The sequence below is a fragment of the Miniopterus schreibersii genome (assembly GCF_964146895.1).
Source record: "Miniopterus schreibersii genome assembly, chromosome: 1".
NCBI lineage: Eukaryota > Metazoa > Chordata > Mammalia > Chiroptera > Miniopteridae > Miniopterus > Miniopterus schreibersii.
Genome location: NC_138101.1, coordinates 133073476 through 133097426, shown reverse-complemented (window position 1 = coordinate 133097426; position 23951 = coordinate 133073476). Strand labels below are relative to the sequence as shown.

The 23951-nt window shown below is 42.2% G+C and overlaps 1 protein-coding gene across 1 annotated transcript in view; it reads right to left on the bottom strand.

The window, feature by feature from the left end:
• Positions 1–5227: 5227 nt before the first annotated feature.
• LOC308548603 (uncharacterized protein) overlaps positions 5228–23951 on the bottom strand; it is a 36135-nt gene continuing 17411 nt past the window's right edge. The window contains exons 6-10 of the mRNA XM_081120320.1: positions 7727–7814; positions 6995–7145; positions 6416–6551; positions 5937–6191; positions 5228–5509 (exon numbers count right to left, since the gene is read on the bottom strand). Of these exons, the coding sequence (XP_080976446.1) occupies positions 5366–5509; positions 5937–6191; positions 6416–6551; positions 6995–7145; positions 7727–7814 (774 nt within the window). The 3' untranslated portion in view covers positions 5228–5365. The remainder of the gene's footprint in view (positions 5510–5936; positions 6192–6415; positions 6552–6994; positions 7146–7726; positions 7815–23951) is intronic.

The following is a 23951-nucleotide window of genomic DNA, read 5'->3' as shown; positions in this document are numbered from 1 at the left end:
CTATGGATTATTAAAGAAAATATTTTAATCTGCATAATAGGATTTAACATCCAGAGTAATACTGGCACTGAGTGACCTTCTTTCCCCTCTGCGCCCTCTTCCTCTCCCTCTTCCTACTCCCCACCCCATCCCTTCTCTTCTCACTTCTCTTCTTCTTCTTCTTCTTCTCTCAAACCCCGAGCCTCAGCGACTGAATTCAGGGCACAGATACAACATAGCAAATTCTCCATGACTCTTTCCAAAGATGGTCCCAGGCCTGGGCTGTTAATATCTTATGTCCTTATACCAGCCTCTGCCTCAATATTGTGTCTACGGCCACAGAAGCATCTGCCAAGTGGGAAAGAAGAAAATTTCCCAAGCACAAGAGCTCAGGATACTGAGGTGAGGAAGAGATGACCCTTGGAAGTCCTCAGGATGTTCCTGTCTGGTGCAGCAGTAACAATGGGGCTGTATACCAGTCAGGGCCATTCTAACCCAGGACAGGGATCCCCAAGAGCATCAGAGTGAGCCTCATCCCTAAACTACCTCAGAGCCACCCGAATTCAACTGTCATCTTCCTTCAGCTATGAGACAGTGCCTCCAGGTCTTCCAGAAAAATAATACCTGAGTTAGGCAAAGTCTTAAAAATTTCCTCCTTCAAATGACTTGCCTTGCTCTGAATCCTGTACTCACCAGCATCTGAGCTGGATGAGTACACTCACAGCTATACAAACCAAATACAAGGGAGACAGGGCATAACCTCCAGCTACCTCTTGGGAGCCTGCAGTTAAAGGGCCTCTTACAGGTCCCCCAACGGTCCCTAAGAGGCCTAAGAAGATAGGCCTGGCCCCATGCAAGAAAGAGCTCTTACTGTTGGTACCAGGTCAGGAACCCACAACCTCCACTTTCCCCACGCCAGCATATAGGTCTGAGCTTCCAGCTTTGCCAATGACCAATATATGTAAAGCAAAAAAAAAAAAAAAATATGTACAGGACTGATGATAAACTCTGACTCAAAAACAAGCATATGTGGGGAAAAAAACAAACTAGGAAGCTGTCAAAAATAATAGAACATATTCTGGAATGTTAATATAAGAATTTTTTTCATTTTTTTTTCATTTTATCCTAACTCATGTTTTATATTTGTATAATTAAAAAGTTTAAATGTGAGATACAAGAGGCAGAGGCATTATGTGTAATGTTTGCTTAGGAGAGCAGAGAACACACTGAGTTGCAGCTAAAGCCCCATCCACTCTTGATCCTCAGACCCTAAGGCAGCACAGCTACAAGACAGCCCTTGTTCCCTGGAAGCTGGGCAATGGAGATGTGGGGAGAGTAGTCAGCCTGTCCTGTCAGTCTGGCCCCCAAGAGGTAGCAGGGACAGTGGAGACTGTGGGGAGCTTGCCTGAACCCACAGGCTGAGTTGGACCCCAAGAAATTAATGACTCCAGCACAGCCACCACAGAAGACCAAACAAGCATCACATGGTCCCCTGGTGTGGCAAAAGCAGTTGGTAGCAGTTACCCAGAAAAGATAAGCACATCATCGTCACTGCAGTGTTAGTTCTGCCATGCAGAGGGTAGGCCCACAGAGTGTGCCCGCCTGACCCACAGCAAGAGTGATAAAGTCTCACCATCACAGGGTCATCAGGAGAAACGGTTCAGATAAGAGGGCTTTGCCCAAACTCGTGGGAAGAGGGCCTCGGGACAGCTGAGGGTGGCAAACAGGAAATAAATGCTAAACAACTAGCTCCTGGGGCCAAGGTGGTTGGGGCCCAGGTCCAAAAGCCCAACAGGAAAGCATTTCCTCCTCCCATCCTACCCTGCCGGCTGTCCTCCTGCACCCACAGTTTCCCTGGCAACTATTACCCCCATATAGTCATGCACTATGCAGTGGTTTGGCACATGTATATACTGAAGGAGTTGTTGCGGGTTGTATTGTGACCCTCCAAAAATCATATTGAAGTCTTAAGTCCCAGTGCCCCAGAATGTGACCTTATTTGGAAATGGGGTCATTGCAGAATTAAGATGAGGTCAAACTGGAGTCCAGTGGGTCCTTAATCCAGTATGGGTAGTGTCCTTATAAGAAAAGGAGAGAGACGCACACAGGGAGAAGGCCATGTGATGACAAAGGCAGAGATTGAATGATGCATCTGCAGGCCAAGGACCACCAAGGACTGCCACCAGAAGCTAGGGGAGAGGTATGGGACAGATTCTTTTTCATAGCTTGCAGAAAGAACCAACTCTGCAGACACCTTGATCTGAGACTTCCAGTCTCTAGACTGAGAGAGGAAAAATTTCTATTGTTTTAAGCCACCTAGCTTGTAGTGCTTATTTTCTCCCCCCAAATACGGTTAGATAGAAGCATTAACAACACTCCCCAAGTTACACCTGGAGGGTTGGCCCTACCCTGTACTTTTGAATCTTTACACCTCCTATCTCATTAGTTTCACATAATTAGCCTCTTCACTCTCCCCCAACAGCCTTACCAAAATCATATCTGCAGCTGGGCAGCATTTTCCATTCAGTAAACAAAGGAATCTTCTTGCAGCTAAGAATATAAGATGGAAATAACAGTTGTCTCTCCTGCAGCCCACCCTGCAAAGATAAGACCCTCATGGCTACAATGTTAGTTCTGAGGTGCACAAGATGATGAACCAAGGAGTGGGCCCAACTGACTGATGCTGAGGGTGATGAGGGGCGGGTAGCATTGCAGAGTCTACAGGAGAAACTGTGCTTTGCCAAACTAATGAGAAGGGGCACTCTAGGACTTTCCTGCCTAGTGCAGGGATAGTAAGTGGAAACTAGAAATATCAGGGGCTTCGGGTCAAGGTGGCAGAGTAGGAAAACACTGTACTCACCTCCCCCCATGACCACGTCAAAATTACAACTAAACTACAGAACAACTGTCATTGAGAACTGCCTGCAGGCTAGCTGAACAGAACGCATAACTAAGAAGAAACCACCTTGAGAGTGGTAGGAGGGGCAGAGACGCAGACGAGCTGGCCCCACACCCACGTGTAGTGGTTAAAGATCAGGAGGGATAGCTGGACTGTGGAGGTCTCCCCTGAGGAGCCAGGAGTCCCAGCCCCACACCAAGCTCCATGCCCCTGGGTTCCAGTGCCTGAAAGAAAAGTCCCCATAACCCTGGCTGTGAAATTTAGCTAGATGGTGTCTGAGTGAGAGGGAGGGCTGCTAGATCCCAGACAGTCCCTCTTTTCTTTTCTTTTTTTTAAATATATCTTTATTGATTTCAGAGAGAGGAAAGGAGAGGAAGAGAGGGAGATAGAAACATCAATGATGAGAGAGTCATTGATCGAGCCCACAACCTGAGCATGTGCCCTGACCAGGAATCGAACCCCGATCACCTGGATCCTAGGTCGATGCTCAAGCGCTGAGCCACACCCAGCAGGGCCCAGACAGTCCCTCTTAAACAGCCAGTGCACAAACTTCCTTGCTGATGCACTCACTCACTCTGAGCTCCAGCGCTGGGTGGCAGCTCAAAAGGCACCAGCGACACTCAGAAAGGAACTGAATTGTCTGGCTTCAGGGTGAGGGCTGGAGGAGCAGTTTTGTGCTGGCGGAAGTGCTGGCAGAGGTCATTGTTCCTTTGCTGACTCCTTCCACGGCAGGCATAGGCAGACGCCATACCTGAGTCTCCTTCAACCAAGCCCACATTGTTCTCCCAACCTTGGTGATTCCCTGAGACCCTGCCCCATTCAACTTGTAGATCCACCTTGTAGACTACTCTCCCCACATCTCCATTGCCCAGCTTCCAGGGAACAAGGGCTGTCTTGTAGCTGTGCTGCCTTAGGGTCTGAGGGTCAAGAGTGGATGGGGCTTTAGCTGCAACTCAGTGTGTTCTCTGCTCTCCTAAGCAAACATTACACATAATGCCTCTGCCTCTTGTATCTCACATTTAAACTTTTTGTTTAATTATACAAATATAAAACATGAGTTAGGATAAAATGAAAAAAAAATGAAAAAAATTCTTATATTAACATTCCAGAATATGTTCTATTATTTTTGACAGCTTCCTAGTTTGTTTTTTTCCCCACATATGCTTGTTTTTGAGTCAGAGTTTATCATCAGTCCTGTACATATTTTTTTTTTTTTTTTGCTTTACATATATTGGTCATTGGTAAAGCTGGAAGCTCAGACCTATATGCTGGCGTGGGGAAAGTGGAGGTTGTGGGTTCCTGACCTGGTACCAACAGTAAGAGCTCTTTCTTGCATGGGGCCAGGCCTATCTTCTTAGGCCTCTTAGGGACCGTTGGGGGACCTGTAAGAGGCCCTTTAACTGCAGGCTCCCAAGAGGTAGCTGGAGGTTATGCCCTGTCTCCCTTGTATTTGGTTTGTATAGCTGTGAGTGTACTCATCCAGCTCAGATGCTGGTGAGTACAGGATTCAGAGCAAGGCAAGTCATTTGAAGGAGGAAATTTTTAAGACTTTGCCTAACTCAGGTATTATTTTTCTGGAAGACCTGGAGGCACTGTCTCATAGCTGAAGGAAGATGACAGTTGAATTCGGGTGGCTCTGAGGTAGTTTAGGGATGAGGCTCACTCTGATGCTCTTGGGGATCCCTGTCCTGGGTTAGAATGGCCCTGACCGGTATACAGCCCCATTGTTACTGCTGCACCAGACAGGAACATCCTGAGGACTTCCAAGGGTCATCTCTTCCTCACCTCAGTATCCTGAGCTCTTGTGCTTGGGAAATTTTCTTCTTTCCCACTTGGCAGATGCTTCTGTGGCCGTAGACACAATATTGAGGCAGAGGCTGGTATAAGGACATAAGATATTAACAGCCCAGGCCTGGGACCATCTTTGGAAAGAGTCATGGAGAATTTGCTATGTTGTATCTGTGCCCTGAATTCAGTCGCTGAGGCTCGGGGTTTGAGAGAAGAAGAAGAAGAAGAAGAGAAGTGAGAAGAGAAGGGATGGGGTGGGGAGTAGGAAGAGGGAGAGGAAGAGGGCGCAGAGGGGAAAGAAGGTCACTCAGTGCCAGTATTACTCTGGATGTTAAATCCTATTATGCAGATTAAAATATTTTCTTTAATAATCCATAGCACCACACTATGTACATGGAAATTGATAGGCTTGATTATTAATCTGTCAAGAAAGGATCCCAGTGCAATTCTTCATTCAAACTAGGGAGGATCTGCACTCTTCCCTGCAGAGCAGACCAGCTCTGGGGGAGCTCTTGGGAAGAAAGAGTCTCACACACATGTGTCAGAGGCTGTACGTTTATTGAATTTTGCTGGGGATACAATCAGTGGGGGTTCTGGGTGTCTCTGGGAGCCTTACTGGTCTTGGGCTGGGTCCAGGCTCCTGTGGAACCTGGGAGTTACCCAGGGAGATTTTCCCTGTGGCTGGCCAGGCTTCTGTGGCTACTTGCTCTTTAAGATTTTCTTAATCCAAGGCACATATGAGGAGATTCGAGTAAAGACAGTAGGAGGCTTTGCATATGGATGTCCGTATGACACAATACCCTGGGCCACCCTAGCACACAGAAGGGGGCCCCCTGAGTCTCCCTGTGGGTTAGAGAAAGCAGATCATGAGCAGGGGTCATTCTTCTCTCCTTACTGTTACCTCATCATGGTTCTATCAGCACCCCGGCTAGCCCCAAGATACCCAGAGCGAGGCCAGGAATCCTGACTCCTCTTGGAGTTACAAGTCAGAAGTCATGAATTCAATGTCTTCATTCTCTCTCTGGAGTAGAACCACAACTCTAGATCCTGACCCTTCCACCCCCAACATCTTACTTTTTCTCTCCTGGAGCCCCGGACAGAGACCAGATGGGAGGATTAGAGGCAGAACGCGTGGGTGGGAGGATAGCCCTAGAAACCCGCGAGGGAAGACACCAGTCACTGCGCTAGGGGACCTCCTGACCAACCCATTCTCAGAAGGACCCTGACTTCCAGGGACTGATTGTGAAGAGGAAGTGGAAGTATATGGTACCTTGTATGCTGATCCTTTCTTCCTGGGGTTGCCTACACAGATTTGCAAGTTAGGATTGTAAAAGGGAAAGTTGCTGCAGGCCGTGGCCTCCATGAGTCTCAATTTCACCTCTCTCAGAGTATCTGACGATGGCTTATCCACTCCTGTGCTCCCCCACCCAGTTGCCCAGCATTTTCTTCCAGGTTTAATAAAGGTAGACCGGGTGGGCAGGGATACTGTCCCCACGGCGTGATTCAGCTTGGCTCTCGTTTGTAGCTGTGAGGGAGAAAGAGTAGATGGTTGCCAGTCTCAGGGAAAGTGGGGGGTATGGTGTGGTAGAAGCTCCCTGGGCAGGACCTTGAGTTTTTCCCCAATAAGGTGGTGATGACATGGAGTGGGAGTTGTCCCAGAGGAAGTGAGCTGGAAGAAAATGGGAAAGGTACAAAGCAGGAGGAGGGTTAAGAAGGGGGAACTGAGAAGTCCAAGAAAGAGAATGGCACCTTCAGTAACATGATGTCATTGAGTTGGGTGAAAAAGTTGTAGTTTGGATGAACAAATTGTTCTTTGACTTCTAGCTTCTGCCACGTGGGTTCTTCTTGTTTTATGTCATGAGCTCCGAGAGTGACAGTAATTTTTCTGTTGAGAGGGAAGACAGAGTCCGGAAAAGGTTCTGGTCTCCTGAGAAGGGCCTATTCTGAGCAAAGTGACACCAGGCCCTCTTCATCAGTGTGGAGCCAACTGTGGAACTCAGATCTTACTGAGGACAGATGTTCTTCCTGGGGATCACAGCTGTTTCAGGAAGGGCCAGGCCCTGGCAGACATGAGACAGGGAGTTCTCCTGGCCCCAGGTTGAGAGGGGCAGTACTGGCCTGTCTTGATCTGGGCTGCCCATACTAAAGGCCTGGCTTCTCAGGGTGGAGATTACTAATCACAGTGGCCCAGTTCCTCCCAATATACATTACTGACCATCTCAAGATGAGTGGGGCACAAAAGCCTCTCCTTAGGCCACTTTAAAGTTGTGTTAACTGTGGTTCCTACAACTCCTCACACAGAAAGAGAGTAAGTCCATGCTTTCTTACCTTCCTTTACAATGAGCAGCTGTCACCACAAATTCTTTACTTATGAGAAACCCACCACAGCCAAAAACATAATTATTGTCAGTGACAATTTCCAGGTAGGCCATGTAGGGGCGGGAGTGTGGCTTGGACTCAGTGCCTCCGATAATCTCCCCTGAAACAGAAAACCCCAGGTTCCCAGACATAAGCTAGCTGAGACTTCAGATAGAGCACTGGGTGAGGAAAATGTGTTGAAAGCTGAGGCAACCCCTCATCCCCAGCCTTACCCTTACCTCTAATGTAGCTCAGCCCTGCCATGTATTCTTGTTACTGGCTTTCCTTATCCTAGCCCACCCTGTGAAACTCTATCTCCCTTTTCAGAACACATTGGCAGGTCTTGATGGTGAGTTGTTATTTAAACATTACTTCATGTCCTGATCCCGACCTCCTTCACATGAGAGCAAGAACAGAGGAGCAAAGGACTATGAATCAGAGTTGTGGATATTTTGAGGAAAGCATCTTAAGAGCTACTTCAAAAGCCAGTTTTATGATTATATCTCCACCCAAGGCTTCTTTTCCCTAGGAAACTGTTATTGACTGCTGGCAAAGAATGTGACTCTTCCAGGTAGAGATTTCTCCTGGAACACTTGCAATGGGATTTTGCATTCTCATTTTAAGGTCATCTTTGACTCAGGTCAGTAAGTTTGCAATAGCAACTGAGGACCTAGAGGATAGGGACTTATGCCCTATACTCACCAGCTCCAGCTTCAGGAGGCAAGAGAAAGACCAGCCAAAGGAGTAGAGCCTGCATTTTCCCAGCAATGCTGCCCATGGTAAGCTGCTTCTGTCACTCTTCCCTCTTGCCCCTGCTTTTATAATCCAGTAGTAGAAGTGGGGAGGGGGGAGAGGCTGGAAACCACAGAAACCACATTTTTGTCTTTCACTCTGGCCTGGGTTATCTTCCTCATCAGAAATTCTCACAGCTCTCCTCTCTGTTCTGCTGGTGTTGAAACTGTGGTCAGAACCCCAGTTTCCAGGATAAGGAATGCACCTTTCTCATCTAAATGCAGTCTCTAGAGGCATCATAGAATCATAAATTGGAGAGAGGAGTATTTTTAGATGCTACAGGAATCTAGAACAGGGATCAGCAAACTTTTTCTGTAAATAGCAAGATGGTAAATATTTTCAGCTTTGCGAGGCATACTGCCTCTGTCCCGGCTGTTCAGCTCTGCTGTCATAGCACAAAAAACGACATAGACAAGATGTAAACAAGTGGGTGTGACTGTGTTCCAATAAAACTTTATTTACAAAAACCGGTGGTGGGCAGATTTGACCTGAGGGCCAGAATTTGCCCCACTTCCCCATCTAGAAGAGCAGCCCTTCCTTCAAGGCAAATAATCAGCAGAAGATCAGATATTGAATATGCACAATATGTTTGGCACTGATAGGGCTTTACGTGCATCCGCTCATTTAATCTTTTCAACATCCTTTTGGGTATTGTTACATACAATTATAGAGCACTCAACTGATGCTCAGAATGTCATATAAGGGTTAAGACTGCAAATGTAATATGCCAGATTCTAAAACTCATATTTTTCCATTCCACTAATCTGAATAATAAGGGGTACAGAATGCAGCGTTTGTACACTGAATGGAGAAAGGATTGGAATGTAAAAGGAGAACACTTGTGTTCTCTAGGGGTGTTGAGGCTTTCCACTTGTGCACTGAGAGTCACACCTGGTTTGATAATGCAATGATATCTTCACTTGTCATTATTTGAGATGCTACTCTGGGTTATTATTTTATGTACACCAAGAAAGGAACAAAGTGTCCTCAACTAGACAGTAACATGCCGTTGATTACAGGATTCATTCTTGTTGTAGAGAGGTTAAAATGTGAAATATTGTGCACCTTGGAATCACTGAATATGACAATCAATAGCATAATACAGGGTGGGAGGAAAGATGGCAGCACTCTGACATGAAGCAGAGCACCCTTGCTTCCAGCCATGGACTGGATGCTGCTAAAATGCTGCGTAACTAGCTTGGAAAAAACAGAGAAATACACTTGAGTGGACACATTTTGAGTAAGGAGCACTGAAGAAGCATCACAGAGTGGTACGGGGGTCATAGAAAGTGGGAGTTCTCCCTGAAACCAGCACTCGGCTCTGAGGCCTGAGGGTTAAAGGCTGCAAAGCTTTCTCCCCTTGGGAGTGTGGACTAGCATCCAAAAGCTGGGATCCCAAAGCCGGAGAGGAAGAGAAGGGGAGGAGAGCCCGTGCGTGGAGGGCAGAGGGACCCAGGGGCACAGTGTCTCTGAGAGGAGGGGACCATGCCTCCCAGTGAAACAATGCACCTACTGGTGACAGCTGAGACAGGAGTCTTTCACTTCTGGTGTTGACCACAGTAAAGGCTGTCCCACAGTGTGTGGCTTCTGAATAGAAAAGGACCAGAGGGCTGCACTGAGCAGCCACCTACAGGGACCCTCTGCCTTCCTGTAAGGCATTGTGTAGACCGCCAGAAAGCATTTGAGCTGTGTGGTGTGTGGAAGGTAAAGAAAGCCCTCCCGCTGGCAGAGGACCAGAGCCACCAGTGGGGCAGAGCAGGTTTTCTGCCACTGGAGAGGGACCAGAGCTGCCAGTGGGGAGGGGAGGGGCTCCAGCTGCTGGAGCTGCTGGTGGCGTGAATTAGAGATTTTTGACCTGCTCTGAGGGGAGCCGGGATAGCATGCGAGAAGCTGCTCCAGCTTTACTGAGATCAGCTGTGCAGGGGGCTGTGTGGGGTTGACTTTGTGATCCCCCTCTGCTTGGTCCAAGGTGTGGGGGTGCTGGGACCTCACAGGGAGGATTCTCTGCCTGTGTGTTGCTTTGTGGGTTTTTGTTTTTGATTGCTGATCAGGTGTCCACCTTCCTGGCTTGCATTGGGCAGACAGGCCAGTGAAAGCATTGAGTCTGCATTGTGGAGAGTTTGAAATGAGCATCCTCTCAGATCAGCCAACCTCATCTGGGATTGGAGGGGCAGAGCATGCCTACCTCTCCTGCAGGCTAAGAGCACCACCCCCAACAGGAAAGGGGCTGGTTCAGCTCACTGAAGCCCCAGATACCCCAAAGGGCACAGTCCTGAGGGGAAACGGAGAACAGCTCATAGGATGACAATACAAGAATGAGACTCTCAGGGACTATTGTTTGGGAACTGGAAGAAAAGCTTAAAACCCCTTCTGGGGGCTGGGCGGACAGTGTGCTCACCAGAATCTTTTCTTAATCGAACCCACTGAGCCCAGGCTGCTGAAACTGCCCATACAGAAAAGACAATAGACTAAAGCCAATCTGAAACTGCAGCAGGTCATTGTATGGGGAACTGGAATCGGAGGATATGATAGACACTGAAGAGTTGGCTTTGAAGCAGACACTAACTTCCTCACACTGAGTGCCTGACAGTGAAACCTCTAAGTAAGGTGAGCAATATCCCAAGCTACACTAGCCGGCCGGCACCCTAAAGACTCTTTGGAAGGCTCTGGAGTAAGACCAGGCAACCACAAGGGGGAGACTAAATAACTGACATGTGGAGGTGGTCCACAGAGAGTCTCAGAGCAGCCAGCTACCTAAGGACACCAGAGCCAAACCTAGACAGTTCCTGACATTGGCTGATACACAAGTACCTCTTGGGAGAACCAAAATCAGCATGCAAAACAGTGAGCTTCAGACAACATCTGCTGCCCAGATGAAACTCACCTGACTGCCTTTTTTTTTTTTTTTTTGTAGAGAAAAGGAAAAAAAATTCTTAAAAAAATTTTAAATTGTTTTTAATTTTTAAATTAATTTTTTAAAAATTTCTTTTGCTTTGCGTGTTTTCTTTTTTTTGCTTTGTTTTGTGTTCTATTATCAAGATTATCTTGATAGTCTCTGCTTTATTGCTGGGATATTATCATTATAACCAATAAGTTTACTGCCTTTCTCTATTGTTTCCCTTATATCTCTTATTGGACTCCTTCCCTGCCCTTGCTTTACATCTCTCTCTCTTTTGTTCCATTGGCATAAATTTCTTTTCTTTTTCTCCCCTTTTATTCTCTGTCTTCCTGTCTTTTTGTTTGTTTGTGTTTGTCTCTTTATTTTATTTTTATTTCTTCTTTGTCAACCATTTTCCTATTCCTACATTCTACCCTTAATTTTTTGCTCACCATTCTTTCCTTTTAGAATCTTTTCTCTGCCCCCTTTATCTCCCAACAGCTTCTCTATTTTTTACTTTTTATTTTATTTTGTTATTATTATTTCTAAGTTTTCTTTACTGTTAACAATAATAGCCTTCTCTCTCTCTCTCTCTCTTTTTTTTCTTTAACATCTGTCTTTTCACTTTGCTCTCCCAATTTTACTTTCTCTTGGGATGTTTTCATTGTGATTGTCAGGATATTTGGTAAGTTACTGTTTGTTTCCTGGCAGTTTGGCTGTGTTTTGTTTTGCCTTGCCAGCACCTGTACAACAGCACACACGACATGGTTGGGACTGAGCCACACCTGATAGGACTGTCCTCCCAAGAATGGGTCAACAACAATCTAGACCCAATCACAACAGGAAAGCCCAAAGAACCCACAAAAAGGACACCCACAAAAGGGAAATGCCTAGAGCAAATAGCTCAGAAATATAAGGAAAACACACCTGTGGGTTCCACTGGACATACACTACAAAATCCCACCCCACAAGACTGGGAGACAGAAAATATATCTAATATACAGATATAAACACTCAGAGTCACTAAAATGGGGAGACAAAGAAACAACTCCCAAACTAAGAAAAGGAAAAATCACCAGGAAAAGACCTTGATGACATGGAGTTAAGAAAGTTATCAGCAATAGAGTTCAGAGTAATGGTTATAAAGATGCTCAAGGAAATTTATGGGAACAACAAGACACTTAATGGGAAGGTCCAAGAATGTAGCAAAACCATGAAAAAAGAACTAGATATGATAAACAATAACCAGGCAGAAATGAATAATACTATATCTGATATCAAGAATACACTGGAAGGAATTAAAAGCAGGCTCAATGAAGCAGAGGGAAGAATAAATGAATTAGAAGATAACGTAGAAAAACCCCCCTCAATTAAAGCAGCAAAATGAAAAAACACTTAAAAAGCATGAGGACAGTTTAAGGGAGCTTTGGGGTATCATGAGGCAAAACAACATTCGCATCATAGGGATACCAGAGGGGGAGGACAGTGAGCAAAGGGTAGAGAACTTGGTGGAGGAAATAATGACAGAAAACTTCCCTAAGCTGGTGAAGGAGAAAGTCACACAAGTTTAGGAAGCAGAGAGAGTTTCAAACAAGAGGGACCCAAAGAGACCCACTCCAAGACACATTATAATTAAAATGGCAAATGCCAAGGACAAAGAGAGAATATTAAAGGCTGCAAGAGAGAGACAAGCAGCGACCTACAAGGGAGCCCCCATAAGGCTGACAGCAGATCTCTCAACAGAAACACTTCAGGCCAGAAGAGATTGGCATGAAGTTCTGAAAGTAATGAAAAGGAAGAACATGCCACCAAGATTGCTTTGTCCAGCAAGGCTATCATTTAAAATTGAAGGTGAAATAAAGAGCTTCTTAGACAAAAAAAGGCTAAAGGACTTCAGTACCACCAAACCAGCATTGCAAGAAATGCTAAAAGGACTGCTTTTAGAAGAAGAAATATTGAGAGAAAAGTACATTAGCATAAAGGGGAAAAATGACATTAAATAAATATATATCAATAGAAACCTTAAATGTAAGTGGAATAAATGTTCCCATCAAAAGACATAGGGTAGCTGAAAGGATAAGAAAACATGACCCATATATATGCTGTCTACAAGAGACCCACCTGAGAGCAAAAGATTCACACAGGCTGAATGTGAAGGAATGGAAAAAAAATTCCGTGCAAGTGGAAATGAAAAAAAAAAAAAAAGCTGGAGTAGCAATACTTATTTTTGACAAAATAGACTTCAAAATAAAGACCGTAAGAAGAGACCAAGATGGTCACTACATAATACTAAAGGGATCAATCCAACAAGAGGAAATAACCCTTATAACCATATATGCACCCAATCTAGGAGCACCTAAATATATAAAAAATTTCTTGGTGGACTTTAACGGGGAGATCAACAGCAATACAATCATAGTGGGGGACTTGAACACCCCACTGTCATCATTGGACAGACCATCAAGACAAAAAGTTAGCAGGGAAACAGAGACCTTAAATGACACACTATAGCTAATGGATTTAATAGACATTTACAGAGCATTTTATCCCAAAGCAGCAGAATACGCATTCTTCTCAAGTGCACATGGAACATTCTCAAAAATAGACCACATGTTAAGGCACAAAGTAAGTCTCTATAAGTTCAAAAAGATTGAAATCATATCAAGCACCTTCTCGGATCACAATGGCATGAAACTAGAAATCAAGCAGTATAAAAAGAACTCAAAAATATTCAAACACATGGAAACTAAATAGCATGCTATGAAACAATGAATGGGTTACCAATGAGATCAAGGAAGAAATCAAACACTTGCTGGAAAAAAATGAAAATGAACAGACAACAACCCCAAATCTATGGGACACAATGAAAGCAGTCCTGAGAGAAAAGTTCATAGTAGTACAGACGTATCTCAAGAAACAAGAAAAAGCTCTACTAAAACATCAAACACAACAACTAAAAGAATTAGAAAAAGAACAGCAAGAAAGGCCCCGAAGAAGGAGAAGGAAAGTAATAAAGATCAGAGCAGAAATGAATGACATAGAGACTAAAAAAAAAAAAAAACAAACACAAAAAAAATCAATGAAATCAAGAGCTGGTTCTTTGAAAAGATAAATAAGATTGATGAACCTTTAGCTAAACTCACCAAGAAACCAAGGGAGAGGACTCAAATAAATGAAATCAGAAATGAAAGAGGCAATATAACTGACCCAACAGAAATACAAAGGATCATAAGAAGATACTATGCCAACTATATGTCAACAAACTGGACAACATAGCTGAAATGGACAAATTCCAAGAAGCATACAATCTTCCAAATCTGAATCAGGAAGATCAGAAAACCAGAATAGGCCGATAACAACTAATGAAACTGAAGCTCAATCAAAATACTCCCAGCAGACAAGAGCCCGGGACCAGATGGATTTACAGACGAATTTTACCAAACGTTCAAAGAATTAACACCTATTCTCCTCAAACTATTGCAGAAAATTCAAAATTCAAGAGGAGGGAAAACTCCCAAGCTCTTTATATGAGCCAGCATTATCCTAATCCCAAAACCAGATAAAGACACTACAAAGAAATAAAATTACAAGCCAATATCCCTGATGAACATAGATGTTAAAATCCTCACTAAAATACTAGCAAAGCAGATCCAGCAATACATTAAGAAGATCATACATCACAACCAAGTCGGATTTATTCAGGGGTGCAAAGCTGGTATAATATTTGCAAATCAATAAATGTGATACATCACATAAACCAAATGAAGGACAAAAATCATATGATCATATCAATAGATGCAGAAATAGCATTCGACAAAATCCAGCACCCATTTCTGATAAAAACTCTCAGCAAAGTGGGAATAGAGGGATCATACCTCAACATAATAAAGGCCATATGTGACAAACCTACAGCCAACATCATACTCAATGGGCAAAAACTAAAACCATTTCCCTTAAAAACAGGAACAAGACAAGGTTGTCCACTTTCACCACTCTTATTCAACATAGTACCAGAAGTCCTTGCCATAGCCATCAGACAGGAAAAAAAACATAAAAGGTATTCAAATTTGAAAGGAGGAAGTAAAACTGTCATTATTTGAAGATGACATGATATTGTACATGGAAAACCTGAAATACTCCACCAAAGTACTATTAGATTTGTTAAATGAATTCAGCAAAGTAGCTGGATACAAAATTAACATCCGAAAATCAATGGCATTTTTATACAACAGCAATGAGCTCTCAGAAAGAGAAACTGAAAAAACAATCCCATTTATCATTGCAACAACAACAAAAAAAGATACCTAGGAATAAACTTAACCAAGGATGTAAAAGACCTGTACTTGGAAAACTATAGGACACTGAAAAAAGAAATAGAGGAAGATATAAACAAGTGGAAGAATATACCATGCTCATGGATTAGAAGAATTAATATCATTAAAATGTCCATACTATCCAAAGCAATTTATATATTCAATGCAATGCCTATTAAAATACCAACAGCATACTTCACAGAGGTAGAACAAATATTTCAAAAATTTATATGAAACCAAAAAAGACCCTGAAGAGCCGCATCTTGAGAAAGAATCTCTTTACTGGATATCAAACTGTCCTACAAAGCCATTGTAATTGAAACAGCTTGGTATTGGTAAAACAACAAACATATCGATCAGTGGAACAGAACAGAGACCCCAGAAGTAGACCTATGCCATTATAGTCAGTTAATATTTGAGAAAGGAGGCAAGAGCATACAATGGAATAAAGACAGTCTCTTCAATAAATGGCACTGGGAAAATTGGACAGTTACATGCAAAAAAAGGAAACTAGATCACCAACTTACTCAATACATAAGAACAAATTCAAAATGGATAAAAGACTTAAATGTAAGTAGCGCAACCATAAAAATCCTGGAAGAAAACATAGGCAGTAAAGTCACAGGCACCTGATGTAGTGGAATTTTCACTGGTACATCTCCTAGGGCAAGAGAAACTAAAGAAAAAATAAACAAATGGGACTGCATCAAACTAAAAAGTTTCTGCACAGCAAAAAAAAACCAGCCCTAAAATACAAAGGAACCCCATGGTTGGGAGAACGTATTTGCCAAGGATGTATCTGATAAGGGGCTAATTTCCAAAGTGTACAAAGAACTCATACAACTCAACAAGAGGAAGACAAATAGTTCAATTAAAAAATGGGCAAAGACCTGAATAGACACTTTTCCAAAGAGGACACACAGATGGCCAAGAGACATATGAAAAAATGCTCAACATTGCTAATCATCAAGAGATACTAATTAAAAACAATGAGGTATCACTTCACACTTGTCAGAATGGCTGCCATCAACAAATCACCAAATGACACATGCTGGCAAGGATGTGGAGAAAGGGGAACCTTGGTACACTGGTGGTGGGAATGCAGACTGGTGCAGCCACTATGGAAAACTGTATGGAGGTTCCTCACAAAATTAAAAATGGTACTGCCTTTTGACCCATTGGTCCCACTTCTAGGAATATATCCTAAGAATCCTGAAACACCAGTCAGAAACAATTTGTGCACCTCTGTGTTCATAGCAGCACAGTTTACAATAGCTAAGATCTGGAAACAGCCCAAGTGCCCATCAGTAGATGAGTGGATAAAAAAGCTGTGGGACATTTACACCATGGAATACTATGCATCTGTAAAGAAGATCTCCTACCCTCTTGGATAGCATGGAGGGACCTGGAGAATATTGTGCTAAGCTAAATAAACCTGGCAGAGAAAGACAAACATCACATGATCTCACTTATATGTGGAATCTAAAGAACTTAATAAACTGATGAACAAGATACATTCAGTGACATGGAAGCATGCATCAGACTGACGAATCTCAGAGGGAAGGTGGGGGTGGGTGGGTAGGGAGAAATTAACCAAAGAATTTATATGCATATATGCATAACCCATAGACACAGACAATAGTGTGGGGAGGGGAGTGGGTAATGGGTGGAAGGGGTCAATGGGGAGAAAAGGGGACTTCTGTAATATTTTGAACAATAAAACAAAATAAGTAAAAAGAAACAACAGCAACAAAAGCATAATACAGGTACATGCTTTATCTTACTCACCCTCACCTCAACTCTGAGAGATGCTGTTGTTTCCATTTTACAGATGAGGAAACTGAGACTCAGAGAATTTGAGTCACTTGACAAGATTTCATAGCTAATGCATATCAGAACTAGGTGTCAAATACATATCTCTTTGACTGTAACCATATGATCTTTCCATATGTCACCCTGCTTTCTTGGAAGGTAAAAACAAAACAAAATAAAAACAAAAAAAGAAAACAAGAAGAAGGATGTAGAGAGGATTTCTTCACCAGTTCCCACAATTTTATAAGATACAACCCTCATAATAATTCCCTTACTTAACATCACTCAGAGTGGCTCTGCTTTCCCATTTGAACTCTAAATAATAGAGATATTGGCATTGGAAATCCAGGAGAACATAAACTTTGATTCTATAAATTGGCCTGTGTTATCCCCTATTGGTTCTCTAATCTGAATATATTTAAAGGTATTACTTATCCTATTGTAAGTCATAAAGGATAATAGTTGTAAGTTGTACGTGATTATTTATGGCACATAGTAGTATACCTGTTACATAAATTATTACCTGTAGATATCTGTAATCTCCGGCAAGACTTTAGGTGACCAAGTATTTGCTGGCATAGAACATATTAGTGGAAATAAGGAGTTCAATGGGGTTGATTGCTTCTAATTACACGAAAGAACTTAGGAAAAGAAAACGATGAGCTTTGGGCTTTAAATTATGGTCTAGGTAAGGGCCCAGAAATCTATGATTGCCATAAAAGAAACTTATCTCATGTAACCTCATGTCTGAGATTTCTAAATTTAAACCTATGTATAATCCTGTGGGTGGCTTGCAACACATTTTGAATTCCCAGCCTGGCAGGGTCTTTTATATAAAATTAAGTATTAACTGGGTATCTGAAAATTGAGATGGGTACATATTTAGGGGAGATTCTGATAAAACTGGGACCTTGAACCCCTAAATTTCTCCAACCCTCCTTTGCCATAGTAGCAGTCCATCTTCTCCAGTCTGAGGAGGTGGTCTTCCCTGGCCTGAACAATCTATAATAGGAACCCCTGAGGTAGTTACTTTGCAGGGGACTGCTGACACCCTCTCCCCCCCCTTCTTTTATTGTTTCTAGATCTAGAACCAGATTCAAGTCCCAGTAGGTCTTAGAGGTGACCCATGAGGAACTGCAGTATATACCAAAATAATTGAAAGAGTTTTGCTAATTTATATAAACAGAAACATGAATGGGAATGAATTTAAGGGTGTTGGTATAGGGTGGAAAGAGGGTAGTAACATTGGGCCAGAGTGACTTTGTTGATGGGATGAACTAAGTAGAGATTCTAATGTCTGCATATTAGATCAAGCATATTGAATGAAGTGGCTCTAACTATTTGCCTAGTTGGTTGAATTGAATTATAGACCCACAGGTGGCCTTAACTAAGTGAAGTGGGATCCTAGACCCTCTTTGGTATACTGTGAAAGAAGGTATCTAAAGTTTAGGGAAATCAGAAGGTAGACTGGTTTACTCACCCCCTAAGTGTGTCTTAGGAGAGTGCAGAGAACCCTCCTTTCACCAAAGCTGTGAAAAATACATTAGGGAGGGGATCACTGGCATCTTTGTAGAGGCTATAGTGGCTTTTGCTGCACACCTGGAATGACTGTGGGAATTGTTGCTATTGAACTGGGATTCCTGAGTTCCCAGGTGCTGCTGGGATCCTAGGGTGGACGAAGCTACCAGAGATAGGGTGGGGTTGGTTATTATAATGGGTACCAAAGTTGAAGCAGAAGTCAAGATAGTTTGACAAATAGAGGTATTTGACTTTGGCTAATTGATCATGGTGTCCCTAGCACCGAAATAGATAGGCCACCTACTACAGTCATAGTTGATTTGTATAAGTGGAAGCATTCTAGGTCTGGTGAACAGAGGTCTTGGGTATCATGAGGCATTGCAACTAATTCTTAGACTTAAGCTCACTGACCCAGAGCTCCTTGAATGTAGCGGATTAAGTGCCCTTGTGGAAGGTACTTGCTGCATTGTCAAAAATTTGTACTGTCCATCTTCCTTCATGCCTTCACCAAAGCTACTTGTGGCCATCTCTAAGCATGACTACGAATTAGAGAAAAAAAAAATCTGAGAAATAACCACGCCTTTTTGTTTCGTTACTGTACATTGGCTCTGAATTGATACTAATTTCTAAAGACTCAAATGGCCTTTGTAAACCACCAGTTAGAGGACGGCTATGGAAGTGATCAGCAAGGTTTTGGCATGGATCCATCTCAGAGTGTATATGCTTGCGTGTGTGTGTTCATGTGTGGTATTTAGTTCTATGTAATTTTATCACATGTGTGGGTTCATGCACCCACCACAATAGTCAAGGTGTATAACAGTTCCATTATCACAAGGATTCCCTTTTATAGCCACACTCACCTGTTCCCCACTGTGGTCCTTCACCCCATCCCTAACCCCTTGCAGCCATTACTCTAGTCTATAATGTTGTCATTTCAAGAATGTTATATAAATGGATACATATTTCATATGTAACCTTTTGTAAACATAACATAAATGTTTTAAAATTTAATGCCTGATTTAATTTGTATATAAAATACAACAGAATTTTATATGTTGATCTAATGTGCAAACCTGCTAAACTCACATTACTTTTAGTAGCTTTTTTGTAGATTCCTTAGGGTTTTCTATAGATGAGCACATCACCAGCAAACTAAGACAGTTTTCTTTTTTACTTTTTAAATTGTATACTGTTCATTTCTTCTACCTGTTTATTGCTCTTACTAGGTCCTGCAGTGCAATGCTGAATAAGAGTGGTGAGAATAACATTGTTGCTTCATTTAAGAAAAAAGTATTCAGTTTTTCACCATTATGTATGAAGTTAGATAGATGCTCTTTATCAGGTTGAAGAAGTTCCTTCTATTCCTTATTGCTGAATTTAAAAAAAATCATAAATGGATGTTGGATTTAAAAAATATATATATCTTTATTGATTTCAGAGAGAGGAAGGGAGAAGGAGAGAGAGAGATAGAAACATCAATGGTGAGAGAGTCATTGATCGGCTGCAGTCCCCAACCTGGGCATGTGCCCTGACAGGGAATCGAACCCTGATCGCCTGGATCCTAGGTGGACGCTCAACCACTAAGCCACGCCCGGCCAGGCTGGATGTTGGATTTTATTAAAGATTTTTTCTGCATGGATTGAGATGATCATAGAATTTTCCATTTGTAGTTTGTTAATATGGTGAATTACAGGAATTAATTTTTGAATGTTCAATTTGAGAATCCTAGAATAAACCCCAAGAGACCATGATGTATTATTCTTCTCTATGTTGTTATATTTGATTTCCTAAAATCTTTAAAAGAATATTTGCATCATTTATTGCAGCAAAGAGCCTCTAAGACCGTCCTCTGTGATCCCTGCCTCCTGGTACTTACGCTGTTGTGTAATCTCCTTCCCTTGAGCGTGGACTAGACTGACGGAGTCACTTCTACTTAACAGAATATTGTAGAAGTGATAGAAAGCCACTTTCATGATTAGGTTGCTAAAACAATGTAGCTTCTATTTGGGCCTCTTTCCCTCCCTCTCTCCCTCCCTCCCTCCCCCCCTCCCTCCCTCCTTCCCTTCCTCCCTTCCTCCCTTCCTTCCTTCTTCTTTCTTTTTTAAAAAAATGTTTTTATTGATTTCTAGAGAGAAAGGAAGAGAGAGAGAGAGAGAGAGAGACAGAGAGACAGACAGAGAGAGAGAGAGAGAGAGAGATAGAGCAAAACACTGATCGGCTGCCTCCTGCATGCTCCCCACTGAGGATAGGGACCACAACCCGGGCATGTGCCCTGACTGGAACTCAAACCAGCAACCCTTTGGTGCATGGGACGATGCCCAACCAGCTGAGCCACAGTGGCCAGGGCTCTTTCTTTTTTTCTTTCAAAGTGCTTGTCTTTTGCATTGGGAGAAGCAAGCTGGCATATTGGAAATAACTCTATGGTGTGACCCACATGGTGTGTGATGAACTGAGGCCCTTGAGGAACTGAGGCCCCAGTCTGTGTGGAACTGAAGCCTGCACACAACCACATGAGTGAGCTTCAAGGTGAATCCTGTAGCCCCAGTTAAGTCTTCAGATGAGACCACAGCCTCAGTCAACAACTTGACTAAGCCTCATGGGAGAAATTGAACCAGGAACACTTAGCTAAGTGACACTTGGATTCCTGACTCACAGAAATTGTGGGTGTTAAGCCAGGTTTTTAGGTAATTTGTTTTGCAGCAATAATTAATATAATGTTCATGAAGGACATTTGTCTGTTTCCCTTTGTTGCAATATGTTTGTCTGCTTTTGGTATCAGAGTAATACTGACCTTAATTAACGTGTTGGGAAATGAGCCCTCCTCTTCTATTTTTAAAGATTTGGTAGAATTGATATTACTCTTTTCCTTCAATGTTTGGTAGAATTCACCAGTGAAGCTTTCTGGGTCTGAAGCTTTGTTCGAAGGAAGATGTGTAACTACATGAGTGGTACTCTAAAGACCACATTTATTATTGAGTTTGATGGTTTGTGTCTTTTTAAAAAAATATGTCTTTATTGATTTCAGAAAGAGGAAAGGAGAGGGAGAGATACAGATAGAAATATCAATGATGAGAGAGTCATTGATTGGCCACCTCCTGCATGCCCTTCTACCGGGGACCAAGCCCAAAACCGGCCATGTGCTCTGACCGGGAATTGAACCATGATCTCTTAGACATTTGTCTGTTTCCCTTTGTTGTAATATGTTTATCTGCTGAGCCATGCTGGTTGGGTGATAGTTTGTGTCTTTTAAGGAATTTGTCCATTTCACCCAATTTGTCAAATTTACAGCATAAAGTTATTCATAATATTACCATATTATCCCTTTTAATAGCTATAGAATCTTTAGTGATGTTGCTTCTCTCATTGCTGATACTGGTGATTTGGGTTGTTTCTTTCTTTTTTCCTGATCAGGTTGCCTAGAAGTTTATCAGTTGTATTGATCTTGTCAAATAAGAGGCTTTGGCTTCATTGATTTTTCTCTATTGTTTTTCCTAATTTTTTATTCTTGGTTTTTGTTCTTATTATTTTCTTTCTTCTGCTTACTTTAGGTTTAATTTTTCTCTTGATAGTTTCTTAAGGTGGGTTCTTAGATCATTGGTTTGAGACTTCTTTTCTAATTTTTGATATATATGTCATATAAAAATATATATATATATTGAATTACTGATTTTTATAAAGGCATATTTAGAATTGTGTTTTCCTAGTGATTTCTGACTTTTATCTTTATATGTGGAAAATATCCCATATATTATTTTTTAAAAAAACAAATACTCTGGTTTTAATATAACCTCAACAGCTTTATTTTGGTGTCTACCAGGTATATCCTTTTTTTATCCCTTTATTTCCAATCTTTTAACATTCTTTTAAAAAAAATCCTTACCCAAGGATATTTTTTCCATCGCTTTCAGAGAGAGTGGAAGGGAGAGTGGGGAGAGAGAGAGAGAAACCTCGATGTGAGAGAGACACTTCGATTGGCTGCCTCCCAAACATGCCACGACCAGGGCCAACGATTGAGTCTGCAACCAAGGTACGTGCCCCTGACTGGAAATGTACCTGTGATCCTTAGGTCTGAGGGCCAATGTTTAAGCCCTGAGCCAAGCTGGCCAGGTAATGTTCTTAAGAGTAAGTAAACATTTAACTGAATGTGTTCTCCAAATCTGATGATATTTATCTTTTAAGTTAAGTGTTGAATTAATTTACAATTTCTTTAATTGCTGTTATATTTTGAATTATTTATACTAACTTATTTTATAGTATGCATTTTTCTTCTTTTCCTGTCTGCTTTTGTAAGTGATTGAGTTTTTAAATATTTTCCTTCTTTTTCTTTTTTTAGAGAGAGTGGAAGGGAGGGGGAAAGAGAGAGAGAGAAAGAGAAACCTCAGTGTAAGAGGGACTCATCGATTGGTTGCCTCCTGCTTATGCCCCAACTGGGGCCAGGGATCAAGCCTGCAATTGAGGTATGTGCCCTTGACCAGAATCAAACCCACAACACCTCAGTTCACTGGCTGACACTCTAACCACTGAGCCAAATCGGCTAGGGCTCCCTTTCTTTTTTAACTAGAGTAGAAACAATACATTGTGTGTGTGTGTGTGTGTGTGTGTGTGTGTGTGTGTGTGTGTGTGTAGTGGTTTTAACCCCACCCCCTGAATTTTATTTTGGCGCTTAGCTGAATACCAGACACCTTGTATCATGTATAGAGAGGGCTTCCCAAGGAGACTGTATAGGATAGGGACTGGGTAATTTGTTTCTTCTGTTCTTTAGCTAGAGTCCATTTGTAGTTCTCTGATAGCTTTATTCGAAAGTTTTGCCTACTTGATGTTCATTGTACTTTAGTCTTTAGTTATAGGATTTCTGAGCTCTCTTCCATATGCCTAAGGACATCTTGGTCTTTTATTTGTTTGTTTGCTTGAATTGTGCTCATGCTTGAAGGTGGTAGTGAATAAAGTAGCCAGGAAAGTAAAACGTGGAAGAGAGGTGGATTCCAATTTCTCAGGGTGAGAGGTGGCAGGGGACAGCTTCTTGTTTTGTTTTCTGGCTTCTGTTTTAGGCTCATTGCAGATCTGACAACAGTTAGCCTTGTGTTGTTCCCCGTTAGGCAGTCCTCAAGCCATTCTTTTCCCATGGGTTTGGGTAAAGTCCCTTAAATCTGTGCTGCTTCTCTCATATACTTTGTGATGCAGCCAGTCTCTCTGCCAGCAGAAAGCATGGGCAAGCTGCAACAGATAGTTCTATGCATCTTAGAATAAAATCTGTCGATGGCAATCCTCTCATATCTGGTAAGCTATTGGAGGAGGCCTGTGTGGCATCAACTGCCCTTTTCATGTGCTTACATGAAACTTATTTGATTTGTGGTTGCTGCCAGGAATGGAGTCCAGCAGCTGCTCTGAGTTAGCATGGCAAGAGTCAGAGTGGCCAGCTCCAAGATATCTTTTATGCTCTTCCATCTGTGGTTTTAATTAATTTTAGGTGGAGGGTTGTTACTCAAGACTTTTCATTTAGACTCCAGGTTTTGAAATTAATGTTTTCTTAGGCAATGATTTTCCCTTTTAGTTGCTCCTTATTTCTGCATTTCCTTACATCTTTTTTTTTTTTAATATATCTTTATTGATTTCA